General features: G+C 41.2%; 1 protein-coding gene across 3 annotated transcripts in view; it reads right to left on the bottom strand.

Annotated features, from left to right (window-relative positions):
- COL27A1 (collagen type XXVII alpha 1 chain) overlaps positions 1 to 14,380 on the bottom strand; it is a 305,308-nt gene that overhangs the window by 237,694 nt on the left and 53,234 nt on the right. For all 3 annotated transcript variants that reach the window (XM_014580186.3, XM_014580187.3, XM_014580190.3), the window contains one exon: positions 3,708 to 3,761. In XM_014580186.3, coding sequence (XP_014435672.2) covers positions 3,708 to 3,761 — 54 coding nt within the window. The remainder of the gene's footprint in view (positions 1 to 3,707; positions 3,762 to 14,380) is intronic.

Below are 14,380 nucleotides of genomic sequence, written 5' to 3'. Positions count from 1 at the left end.
AGCACATCGTATCTTAAGTGTCTGTATTCTTAATTTTCCCTTCCCACAGCTGTGACTCAAGCTATAGGTTTCCTGTTCCTGTAGAGAAATCAGGATTTAGCATCAGGATTTTCAGAGGAGCGAAAGGGATTTGAGTGTCCAGGTCCCAACTAAAATTTCAGTAGGATTTGGGCACCTAATTCTAATAGATTCCTTTGGAAATCCCAGCCCAAAATCTTACCGGGAATGCATCTGGCCAAATGGGACACAGGATACAGAGAATTAATTGGAAGCATGTGAGAGCAAAAGGTTGGAACATATTAGAGTCTTCTGGCTATAGGTAAGGTTCAGCACATGCAACACCTTAGATCTATCTAGCATCTCCACTAGAACCCAGTATCTAACAGTCAGAAGTCTCAATTCTATGCCTCTATAGCTTAATCCTGTTTGTGATCTTAAGTAAGTTACAACATCTGTATGCACATTCATAAAATGGGCATCAGTTATCTATTGGCTTTTGACAGTTGTGAGAGTTAATTAATGTTTGTCAAGTGCTTTGAGATCCTTTAATCAATGCCGCGAAGGAGTATTATTAACCAGTGTTTCTCATTAATAGCTCAAAGGTCCGGTTACAGCAAGATGAGCCACAATTTCTCCTGTCACAGCCTCACTGTGACATGCTTATGTTGACACTTACATCCACACTTCCACACAGTGTAAATCTCCCTTTTCCTCTATCTCCAACCAACCATCCAACATAAGCCAACAGGTTTGGTCAGAGAGACTTCTTGGATGCAGATTGTAGAGAGTAGTGCTGATTTGATGCAGATGTATCTGTACAAATTCTGAATGAAGACTTCTGTTTGCCAAACAGTAAATTAAGTCATGCAGATAATCTCCCTTTGCTTGCAGCTGTTATCATTGCTGCAGTTCCTTTCTGTGGCACTCTGCTTTGCAGACCTCACAGCTGCTGGTGAGACCTGCTATCACTGGGAGCAGATGAATACAGTTGCTGTTAGAGTTCTTATGGAACGTGGGACATTTTTTATTCTGTAAAAGCAGCACTTTTCCCCTACAGGCAGATGTCTACACTTTATGTTCCCTTCCTGCTCACTTTTACTTAGGTTGGCCACTTTGCATTGTGTAAATTAAGTAGCTATTGCACTTCTACTGCATCTTTCACTGGATGATCTCAAAGCACATTAGCAAGGCACTGCCTTACTCTGTGCTTGTAAGGTCAGCCCCATTGAATCTATTAGATAGGTGGGTAAACTGCCAGACAGCAGTAGAGCCAGGAACAGAACCCAGGAGTTTGGATGCTCAGTTCCCCACTCTAACTAGCAAGCCCTATTGTTTTCTCTTTCAACTGGAAAAAAGTTTTTCCTATCTGTAAAATATCAGGAGTTGTGAAATTAAAATACTCCAACCCAGAAATCTGACTACTAGTGATGTTTTAAACATCAAAGTTTCTAGAGCCAAACCACACTCCCAAAGGAAATTGATACTCTCTGTATCATTATGGAATGGAAGATTTATTCAGAAAAGCCACTTAAGGAAAACATTTCAACCCAAAGGCCTCCAGATGAGAGAGAACATCTCCATTCCTGCTACAGCTTTTCAAAACACGCTTTGGTCGATGGAGAAACCCTTTCCACAACACCAACTGCTACTAGAACATCCCCAGATCTACGCCAAGTCATTAGGAAGTGTTTCTTCCCTCCTCAATCAGATAATAAGTCCACAAGCATGGTCTCTAGTGCCATAGAAGTCCATGTCAAACTGAAAGGTTATCATCATATTCATTAACTAGTCATGAAATTATCCTTGTTGCCAAAGACAACAAAAGAAATGCAGAGTGGCAAAGAGTCATTTAAACAGTTATAATGTTACAAATATCTGAGAAAAAACAATAGTTTGAATTCTCTGGGGGTACAAATGGGTGAAATACAGTGAATCTGTGCCGATTTACAAAAAAGGGAATTTTTGGCTCAAAATTATATATGTAGTACTATTTTAAATACGGATGTCTATTATGATTGACAGAAACAAGATGGAATTCTTAACTTAGGGTACATTTTTAAAAAATCATTTGACAGCTCTAAAATGAAGTATAAACTTACAAGTGACTTTATATCATGCCATTCACATAGAGCCACACCCACCACTTGGTCAAATAAAATTAAACTTGAAGTCCCTAGTACATAATTGACTTCCTGATCTTATCAGTACCCTGTTAATTCAGCTGATAACAAGTATGCTCCTGGTTCTCTTCCTCAGTGACAGTGATTTGTTCTAGTCATATTTTCCAACTTGTATCTATCTGGGAAAGTTTAGTTTCCATTGTTGGATTGCTTGCTTTTTCCAAGCTACAGTAGACGTCCGATAATCCAGAACCTATGGGACCTAGGTGGTGCCAGATTATCAGATATGCCGGAGTATCAGGAGGTACTATAAGTATATACTGTATATAAAGTGTTCTTACCCCTTTTTATTATACATACTGTATACAGTATACTGTAATGTTTTAGTTTTTTTAACCCTTATTTACCCTTTTCGCTCAGTTCAGCTGCTGCCGCTGTTACCTTGTGACTCATTTTTTGCTGAAGCTCACTCACTAGGCTCTTGCCATTTTGATGCCGGACTATCAGGAGTGCCGAACTATTGGATGCCGGACTATTGGAGTTTTACTGTATTATTATTATAAAGTGCTATCTAGGGAAGACCTCATCTAGCAGCCGGAGTGTCTCTTACCAGGAATAACTAAGGCCAGCTCTACTTAGCCTGCCTATCTGCAGGGGATGGATTTTCAGAGAAACTGAGCACCTGCAGCAGCTCCCATTTACTTCAATTGTAGCTAGGAACACTCACTCCCCCTGGACAGAAGATCAGGTCCCAGATGTGGAAGCCCATCTGTCAAGATTAATGCAATGTAATGTGGATTCATTGCAAAAGTGAGAACTAAGAGTACATCTACACTGCAATGCTATTTTGGGATACCGGAGTAACCTGAAATAGCTATCCCGTGTCCTCACAGGAAGCTCGTTATTTTGGGCTCGCTATTCTGACATCCCTGAAAATCTCATTCTATGAGGAGTAAGGGACATTTTGGAATAGCACTTTATTTCAAAATTTAGTGCTGTGTAGACAGCGCCAAATGACGAAATAAGCTATTTCAAAATAGTATAGAAATAAGATATGCAATTTGCGTAGCTCAAATTGCGTATCTTATTTCGAGTTAAGGTGCAGTGTAGATGCACACTAAAGGTGCAAAATCTATTTGTCTCTCCTTCTTCCCACATCTGAAAAGCTGGGCTTTAAATATCAGACAAGGAGGAGGAGAGAGGAGATGGAAGAGATTTCAGGGGAAAGAGGAGACAAAGAAAGTCCTACTGTCAGAGTGCTCTAGACTGAGGTAGCTGTAGCACAACTGATGAAGAGTGCTGAAGAGCCCAGCGGAGCAGCCCAAAGAAGGGTGAGCAACAATAGGGGTCCTTGCGGGATGGAAGCGTGATCTTGTGGAGCATGATGTAAATATTGAGGGTATGGAGGGCATGCTTGGCAATGCTGCAGGGAGATTCACAGAGCGCAGGGTGAAGACCTTGCAGTCTTGTGTGTATGGGAGGTGCTGAACGATACTTTTTAATTATTCTCGTTATGTGTTCTCTTTCCTTCCTAAGGTCTCCTCTGGAGTTAGAAGGCAAAAGCTTTTCACATTGGCAGATACTTACTTTAGGTCCAGGTAAACCAGGGCGGCCAGGGTTTCCATGGGGACCAGGAGTACCCTAAAAAAATAAAATGAAAAGAGGCATAATAAATCTATACAAATCAACATCATTCAATATGGATGGTGCCAAAACCCCATATGTAAGCATGCTGACACTTTGAGGAAGTTCAGATCAATACCTAGAAATGACACAGGCCTTGTTTATACTACAAAGGTTTTGCTAACCCTGCAACGCTCCTGGTGGTGATCCAGTTCCCCAAACAATATAAGCTATACTGGAAAAGGAACTTTTTTTGGCCAATATAACTACATCTACGTGGGGAGTTTTGCCATCAATATAAGTCAGGATGGTGGTGGCGAGTTATTTACATTCATAAAGAGCATTGTTATATGGGTAATATTTTTAATATAGCCATCATCCTGAAACATCTGTAATGCAATTTCTCTGCTTATATGCTAAGGATAAGTGGCACTGTAAAATACCTCCAATAGATGATGTACAGCAATATATCCTTTTCAATCATTTATTAAAAGAATGCAACATGTTTTCCAAAAATTATTTAAGGCGTTATCTGGAATAAGAAATTAAGAATAGCTTATCCCGGGCCTTTTAAGATACATCTACACAGCACCATTATTGCAGAATAATTGACATTATTTCAAAATAACAAAGCAATTATTTCAACCTAATGTCAAAATAATGTCCAGAAAAGGACTTTTTACTCCGACTTCTGTAGCCCTCATTTTACAAGGATTTAAGGAAGTCAGAGGAAGCGTGCTCTATTTCAAAATAAGTGCTTTGAGAACACACTCAAATTTGAAATATGCTATTTTGACTTAAGTTGCACAATTAGCGTAGCTCAAGTTGCGTAGCTTCTTTCGAGTTTAACCCTGCTGTGTAGACATACCCTTACAGAGTAGATGAAACTTGCTACTTTTTTTGGCAGAGGCAATAATGCTGCTAAATCTCAAAATATATTCCTGAGATATGTGGCAATTTGAAGAGTCAGTTCTGAATATTTATATTTTGCCAACATGCACAAACTTCATGCCACCACTAGAAGTACTTTCATTTATCCTTGATTTAAAAGAGGAGAATAGATTGTTGAATAAAGAGAAAGTTATTTGGCTGCTTTTATCTCTGTGAGAGACTAATATTTGCTGTCATCACTTCTGCACATTTGGGTCCAAATCTTCCAGGCTGTGATTTCCAAAGGAGACTAATGCCTTTATTGGCTTTTGAAAATACAGCCTTAAAGTGTATTTATTTGTATTTAATGTAATAAAAACAATGTTTTATTCCATTTTCTTTTTATTACATCTTGTATCATGAGCATCTGTTGAGCCAACAGATTTGTTGGGGAAGAGTCAAAATAGCTTTTTTAAAGGTAAGTCATGCCTCACCAATCTATTAGAACTTTTTGAGATGGTCAACAAACACATTGACTGACAAGAGTAATCCAGTGAATATTGCGAACTTGGATTTTCAGAAAGCCTTTGACAAGCTTCCTCTCCAAAGACTCCTAAACAAAGTATGCAGTCATGGAAAAAAACAGAAGGTTCCTTCATGGATCAGTAACTAGTTAAAAGACAGGGAACAAAAGATAGGAATAAGTGGTTAGTTTGCAGAATGGAAAGAGGCAAATGGCAGTGTCCCCCAAGGGTCTGTACTGGGACCAGTACTCACCAACATATTCATAAACAATCTCAAAAAAGGGGCTTAGAGGGGTAGCCAAAGTTATCTGAAGAAGTTGGCTGTGCCCATGAAAGCTCATGATACCATCTACATGTTTTGTTAGTCTATAAAGTGCTACCAGACTATTTGTTGTTTTTTAGTTTTTCAAAAAAGGGGATAAACCATGAAGTGGCAAGGTTGGCAGAAGATACTAAATTACTTAAGATTGTTAAATCCAAAACTGACCACAAAGAGTGACACAGGGATCTCACAAAAACTGGGTAACTGTGCCACAAAATGGCAAGTAAAATTCAATGTTGATAAATGCAAAGTAACGTATATTGGAAAACATAATCCCAACTACCCATACAAAATAATGGGCTCCATTTTAACTGTTTTCACTCAAGAAAGAGGTCTTGGAATCACTATGGTTTGCTGAAAACAACCACTTAACGTATAGGAGCAGTTAAAAAAAGGTACAGGAGGCCCCCAACTTGCGACTGCCCGAGTTCTGACCCTCTACACTTACAACCATATTTGTAAGTGCGGAAGGGACTGAAATACCCCGACTTATGTCCTTGGCCCGCATTTACAACGGTGCATGGGAACCAACTGCGTTGCAAGTTGGCGGCCTCCTGTAATAGAATATTAGGAATAATTAAGAAAGGGAAAGATAAGAAGACAGAAAATATCATGTCGCTATATAAAGCTATGGTATGTTCACTCCTGGAATAGTGCTGTTTTCTGGTCATCCCATCTCAAAAAAGAAATATTAGAATTGGAAAAGGTAGAAAAGAATAGGGACAAAAATGCTTATGAGTAGGGAAAAGCATCCATATGGAGAAAGATTAAAAAGACCAGAACTATACAGTTTAGAAAAGAGAAGACTAATGGGGGATATGACAGAATCCTGTAAAATCATGAATGTGCAGAGACAGTGAATAGGAAGTTGGTAGTTATCTCTTCACATAACACAAGAACCAGATGTTACCTCATGAAAACAATAGGCAGCAGGTTTTAAACAAGCATAAGGAAGTACTTCTTCACACAATGTACAGTCATCCTGCAGAACTCATTACCAGGCTATTTGTGTAAGCCAAAAATAGGCTAATTTAATAAAAAAGAAATAGCTAAGTTCATGGAGGAGAGGGCCCTCACTGGCTGTGTCTAGACTGGCCAGTTTTTCCGGAAGATCAGCCGCTTTTCCGGAAAAACTTGCTAGCTGTCTACACTGGCCGCTTGAATTTCCACAAAAACACTGACTTCCTACTGTAAGAAATCAGTGCTTCTTACGGAAATACTATTCTGCTCCCGTTCAGGCAAAAGTCCCATTTGCGCAAAGCTTTTGCACAAAAGGGCCAGTGTACACAGCTCAGATTTGTTTTCCGCAAAAAAGCCCTGATCACAAAAATGGCGATCGGGGCTTTTTTGCGGAAAAGCGTGTTTAGATTGGCATGAACGCTTTTCCGCAAAAAGTGTTTTTGCGGAAAAGCATCCGTGCCAATCTAGACGCTCTGTTCCGAAAATGCTTTTAACGGAAAACTTTTCCGTTAAAAGCATTTCCAGAAAATCATGCCAATCTAGACGCAGCCACTGAATATTAGCCATGATGCTCAGGGACTCAACTCTATGCTCTGGGTGTCCCTAAGTCTCTGAGGGTACGTCTAGACTACAGGCTTTTGTCGACAGAAGTTTTGTTGACAGTATCTGTCGACAAAACTTCTGTCGACAAGGAGCGTCTAGACACATTCAGTTCTGTCGACAAAGCAAGCTGCTTTGTCGACAAAACCCTGTAGTCTAAACACAACCCTACATGAAATAACACCTTCTGTTGACAGAACTCTGTCGACAAAAGGTGTTATGCCTCGTAAAATGAGGTTTACCAGCATCGACAAAACTGCTGAGTTCTGTCGACATTATGTCGACAGAACTCAGCGGGTAGTGTAGACGCAGGTATAGTTTTGTCGACAAAAGTCCACTTTTGTCGACAAAACTCTGTAGTCTAGACACACCCTGAATGCCAGATGCTCAGACTGGATGACGGGGACTGATTACTTAATAAATACCCTGTCCTGTTAGTTCCCTGTGAAGTGTCTGGCACTGACCACTGTCAGAAGACAGGATACTAGGCTAAATGGACCACTGCTGTGACCCAGTATGGACATTTCTATGTATACCATCCTATTTCACGGGGTGAGAAGTCTGACAGAGCAGGGAGTTGAACACAAGTCTTCCCGGTCATAGGTTAGTGCCCCTAATCATTGTACCACTTTCCTTCTCTGTTTCTGATTAAAGCATTTCCGTAGGTTTTGGGGGATTAAATACATGTTCAGAGCCACATAACTGTAAAGAAAAATGGTTCTAATTATAGAGGGATTAGTTTTAATGACAGAGTTTAGAGCAGCAACATCTCTATAACGTCAAGATCCTAAAGTATCTTCACACATCACTAGTTAATACAAACAGTTCAGTGCAACATCTAAAGCATCAATCCAGATTTAAAAAGAGAGTGCAATTCAGCTGTTATGCAAGCTCAGAGTCAAACATCCTGACTCAAATCCCGTTTTACATCTTGGTCTCCTTGTAGTGCATACTCATGCAATTTGTTCTCCATTATGATACAAGATAGAACTCTTAACCAGAAAGCTATGAGTAGCCATACAATCTCCAAAAGAGACTAGCCTATGTGGATTGACACTGATGCATCTTCCAATTGGAAATGTGGACTCTACGGCTATAGCTGCAGGCTTGTCATGCTGGGAAAAGAGACCTAGAGAGCATGATTTTCCTGCTTGTCCACAACTTTTTGAGTCTATAAGGTGCCACAGGACTCCTCGCCGCTTTTGCAGATTCAGACTAACACGGCTACCCCTCTGATACTTAACTTTTTGAGTGTTTATATCTCACCCTGCAGCAGAGCCTTTTGTCTCATGGATATAGGGCCAGCTCTCCTCCCGACTCTGACCAGGATTAGGATTGTGGCTCTGGGGCATATGGTGCTGTTGTAGATGGTCAGTACCCCAATCTGTCAGCGTATTTTTTAACAAAAAAGATTTCTCACTAAATCTGTGACTTTTACTATATTCACAAAGATTATGCCATGATTTTGTATTTAAAAATGCAGATTCATATCTGTAGCTCATCTGTGACAAAACTTGCAATCAGAAACTCATGGGCCAGCAAATAATGTACCTAATGCAGTTCATAGGTAGACTTTTCCAGCACAACGGTGGGGAAGCATTAGCCAAAGCCAACGTGGAAAGAGGATCAGCCTTCAGTCCAGACAAAGTTCTGCAACATCAGAATTCTCATGCTCAGTGATAAAGCTATGCAAAAAGATAAACACACCCAGGAAAAACCCTGGTGTGATGGCTTATTCCTATTCTGTTGAATTCAATAAGAGTTTTGACAGTGGGAGCAGGATCAGAGACATAGGGAGATGAATAGTACATGGGGTTAGCAATATCGAAATAGCATCCATCTTACTCAAAATCTCCAAAGCATCTCAGTCTGGCGTAGTGGGAAGTCCAGCCCAGTAAGCATGACACTGCAGTGATTAAAACCACAGCTTATGAGTGTCCTATTTAAGTGTCTAGTACAGCCATAAAGAGACAAGGGCGTAGTCTGGCAATAATCCTAACATGGTAAAAAAACCCTGATTTTGATATGTTCCAACATGGTTAGCCCTTAATCTAAGATTACACCCACATTCTTGGCAGAGGAGGAAGATTCAGCATGGTACAACCACCATGGGCAAAGTAACAGAATGTACAGGACAGCATCTGCCTCGGGAGCTTTGAGCAATGCACTGGCAGGTTCTAAAATTTAAGCTATGCCACAATTGATAATGACAATGGAAGTAGCTGGTGGAACTTCAAACTCTACCCACTAAGCTCATGCACACATGCTCAGATCAGAGCTAAAAGGCTATATGGATTGTGTTCTGCCAGTCGCTGAATGCACTTATTTATCTCCAATCCTACAGGCAACTTTTCACTCCTCTTTCATACTGCCTCACCATTAGCAACCTTTCATCAAATCTGCTTATAGGCAACTAACTTTAATAAAACAACCTACCCCAGTGTGTTGCAACAATGAAAAAACCCTCACCATGCTTAACTTCAATGCACCTACCCTTATCCAAAACACCTGTGCCAATGCCACTCCAATCAAATCACTAATTGAGCTAATGACCCCTCTGCAATCTAATCAATCCTAAATATACCAGTGTGCGCCTCAGATGCTCGTGGAGCCATTCTATTATCTCCCGTATCCAGTGTTAGATACATCTACCTTTTCATTTACACTAATCCCAACAGCCACTACTCAGCTCTTTATGCTTCTCTTTCAGCCATAATACGTGATCACAAAGGTTCGAACAGTCCAACTCTGTTTATATTAGGCTGGCTGATTTTACAACTCCTGCCTAGCAAATGTTCCAAATCAGAGGGAGTCCAGTAATAAACCAGGTCATCTTTCACCTTTAGCTCATGGCTGTAATTTTATGGATTGCAATAAACGAGTCACTAGCATCCAATAGCTGTGTGGCTGCTGATGCAACCTGGGTTTTGGAGTTGCTTCTTTGCTGCATGGGTACTGATCTCCCCACCGTCACAATCCGCATGCTTATAGGCAGTGTCAACAAAATGCCCTATGATTCAATGAATATAGGGAATGGAGTACTCTTCGAGCCCTAACACTTATTCTTTTAGAGCAGAACTCAGGAACACAGATGCATAGAGTGTAACCTCTCTGGAGCAAAGACTGTGGTTTTGTTGTGTTTGTACAGCACCTCACAGAGCGGGGCTCCTGGCCTGTGACAGGGACTCTTATATGCTACCAGTATACAAATAAATAATAATGGGCTGTATGTTTGGTGGAGAACCAGCAGCCTCCCCAGTTTACAGTACCCTCCATCTTGTCCCTTTCACTCACACTTAAGACACAAAGAACTTATAAAAAGCCAATGCAAAGAAAAGCCCCTTCTCAGCTGCACAATCTCATCCTCACCAAGCCTTTGCCACTCCAGTAGGATCAGTTTTAACTACTCCCACCTGAACGAATCCTGCACAGAGGGAACTTCACCAATGGCATATTTATGACAGCTCCTCAGCAAATGGACCACATCAGACTATTGGCACTCTACAACTACAGCTGAAACATTTGATGCTCCCATCCCAATTAACCACCTGTTAGTTGACATGTTAACGGGCAGCTTCTTCTCGTCAAACCAACAGGCTCAGAGACATCCATCCTGCTATCAACACACACCTCACAAAGACAGTATCCAATCTGCCCTCTAGCTAACCATCGTGTTTTACTCAGCCTAACCCAGCTTTTACTACCCTTCCCTTTCAGACCATCAGGATCACCTCTCCCTAATTTGTATCTCCCACTCATAGTTGCCTTTCCAAAGATGAACAATGCCTACAGGTAGCTGCAACCTCTATTCATGCTCTTCTAGATTACACTCTACTTGTTTCCCATTCACTAAAAGGGTCAGTATAGCCTTGTAAGTATTATAACTACATGTCATCCTCATTATCCCACATCTCTCTTTTCTTTGCATCAGATGTGACAACACTGACTCTATCAAGTTAGGAGCTGAAATTCTACCAGCCCCTAGATTTATTCACACACGCATCCTTGGCTCACTCTCAGCACTGCTGAAACAATAAAACTCAGCAACAAGTCAACTTACATCTGAAGTCTTCCAGCCTCGTCACCAGAAATTCCATGGAAAGTTTCATCATGGGACACTGTTTTAATCATCAGCAGTTACCAGAGAATCAGCAGCATGGAAACAAGGCATTGAACACAATCCTTCAATGTGTTCTGAAGATGGAGTGGGGTGAGGTAGGGGGGTTCCCAAATGTGGCTAGGCTTGTAATCTGAATGGAATGTTACTCACGTGAAAGCCATCTACTTGTGAACCCCACAGTGCCAGTCAGTTCATCTCAGCTATGAGGGCAGAGATGGGAACCCTTTTACAGAAACTCTTTTATTTACATTGGTTCACAGCCGGCACACATTAACAAAAGTGCGACTGTGTGCAATTCCCACACACACATTAAAAAAAACTCATGTAAAATGCTAAAGAACTTGATCCAAAGGGACGGCGACTCATTGAAAACTCATTATATTTGGGGGCTTCACAATGTAAAGCAGCTTTTCTGCTCCTGACCTCCAGATTCCACTCTGACCTTTAGCTTAATGAAAAACGAGTAAAATATTTGAAATGAGGCCAAACAAACTGTTTCTTTAAACAATTCTACTTAGAAACTGGAAAACCTTCCTAGTGAAATGAGGAGTTTGGAACAATTTTTGCAGCAGACTAAAATTTTATCATCTTGGGAGGAAAGCCCCATTTTTTTTAAAAAAGGGGAGGGTTTGTGTTTTGTTTGTTTTGGTTTTTTTTGCAACCAAAGACAAAATGTAGCAAAGAAATGCTATATCAGGAGCTCAGAATCTTCTGAAGCTCTGAAGCTCATGGCATGATTGAGGTAAGAATCGGCGAATGCAATAGCACATTTGTACCTACTTCAACATTGGAATTTCTCCTATTTATTGTGAGGTTAAAATTAGTGCAGACAGTTTGCTTTAGACTTTTGGGTCCTATTCCCAGTTCTGCAACTGGCTGTCTATAAGACCCTGGGCAAATCAGTTTGCCTAACTGCAAAAAGGGGAAATTGCCTTTCAATGGGACTTAAGCACCTAAGTCACTTAAGCACTTCTTAACATTTTAGCCTGTCTGTTTCTTCTTCTACGGGAATGAAGCCAATGGCAAACTTCCCATTGGTTTCCACATGTGCAGGCTCCCTGTGCTACTCCAGAGTGTGGTTGTAAGGTTTAATTAACATTTGGAAAGTGCCGCATAAGCATTATTGTTGCCATTTACAGCACTTTTAAACTCTCTTTCTGCAGACCTCACTAAGCCAAGCACATTCTTCAGTGTAATCGAGCTGTCTGCACACAAAGGGGATAGCACTTTATAACAGCATAGTTAATGTGGAAGAACCTCCCCAGCTCGGATGCCGTTATGTCAGTACAAAGGTGCTTTATGCTGGTACAACTATTACCATTTGAGGAATCCTTATCTTTATAACTGCACCCAGCCTAGGGATTGTACCAAAAATATAAAAAGTTAAATAAAATCCCTGTATGCCCCTGCCTGAAGTAGCGTCATAAAAGCTTGTATGATATGGCAGCACAAACTACAGCTGAGAGTGCCATGCCTATCACAATTAAGTAACTGTCCAGGTCTACCCTACAAACTTTCACTATATCAGTTGGGGTGCAATTAGAGTCTGACAGCGATGCTGACAAGGGCCCCTTGTATAGCTGCAGTTATACACTGAAAATATTGTGCTTTGTCTTCTAGAGCTTGTTTTGGTCAGGAAAGCTGGAAATAAGGAGCCAGCATCATGAGACCTGCCAGCCCTCTACAAAACAACAGTTGTACGCTGACCCTAGAAAAGAGAAAGCCACTCATTCTTCTTACGCGGCCCAATAACCAGATAACACGAGGGTCAACTGCAGATTTATATAAAGAGGTAGAAATACAGATTGAACCTAGTCCAGCACCCTTGGGACCCGACTGGTGCCAAACCAGAGAATTTGTCGAACCACAGGTGGTCATTATTGTCTTCCACTGCTTACTGGGCTCTTAGAAGACATTTAGGAGTAAATTTGAGCTAAATAACAGCACAGAACACTGCAGGACTGGTGGCTATAAACAAACTTTACAGGACTGAGGGAAACTTGGCCACACCATAAATGGACATCCAGCTAACTACAATCATGCTGGACTACGCATGTTGCCAGATTAGAGAGGTTTGACTTACATTATGCTGTATCCATAGGATATTGTCACCTTGTGGAATTCACTGCTGGAGCTGGTTAGAGTCAAAGGTTGTGGCAGGATTTTCTGTGGAGGTGGTTGATATAAGTTTTAACAACACTGAAATTATCTAAGCTGAGGGAACTAGGCTTTAGGTGTCAGGCCATAAAATTCATGGGAGAGGAAAAATCCTTCCTGCTCTTAAAACATACAGCATTGTAAATTTAATGATGTGCATTGTTCTTCCTCCCTATGAAATGTCAAAGGCCAGCTTCTCTCCTGGATGTAGGATTCCTCTCTTGATAGACCTATGGGCAGATCCAGTATCGGGCACGTTGCAGCAGGGACAGGGGTCTGTGCCATTGCAGAAGAAGTACACAGGAGGTACAGGTTAAGCAAAAAGAGGAAAAAATCCTCTCTGGAACTGATTATTTTTTCAGGATTCCTTTGAAACCAAACCCAAGAACCCCTCTAAGCCCATCCTACTCTCTGGGCATATTCCCTCCCTTCTGTGCAAATCCTTAAATCCCCAAACCAAGTATGAAGACAAAGTACACATGGCAGTTCTGTCTCTAGCACTCCAGTCCAGGCATTTATACTAGGGGTGTTAAATTTCGATTAATCAGCTAATCGAGTAGTTCCATGTGAAAGTTAGGATTTCCCTAATGAGGCAGGCTATGCTGTAGATGGGAGGACACTGAAAAACCCATATGCCCGCTTATAACCTTAATAATACTTTTTTGCATTTAATGCCACTGAAATTTCAAAGCTTAGTTTTTGTTAAGCTGGGAAATGTGGATACATGTGCATAGGAAAGTTGGGGCCTCCAGATCCTGGGTTAAGAATCATAGAATGATAGAATACGAGAATTGGAAGGGATCTCGAGAGGTCACCACGTCACTAAGTCCAGTCTCCTGCTCTCATGGCAGGACCAAGCTGGGGTTGTGACTGGACCCAGCTCTAGGACACTTATTCGCATTAGCGCTTCTCAAGCTAACACACTAAAAATAGAACACAGGAAATGGCCAGTGTGTGCACTGGGAGGGGCTAGCCACCCAAGCATGTTTCTGGGGAGGCTAGCTTCTCCCGCCACACAGGCCATTGCAGCTGTGTTCTATTTGTATTATGCTGGCTCCATGAGAGCTAGTATGAATCTGTCTCC

Source organism: Pelodiscus sinensis, chromosome 22 (genome assembly GCF_049634645.1).
Source record: "Pelodiscus sinensis isolate JC-2024 chromosome 22, ASM4963464v1, whole genome shotgun sequence".
NCBI lineage: Eukaryota > Metazoa > Chordata > Testudines > Trionychidae > Pelodiscus > Pelodiscus sinensis.
The sequence above is the reverse complement of the archived record's forward strand: the minus strand, read 5'-3'. Positions and strand labels throughout refer to the sequence as shown.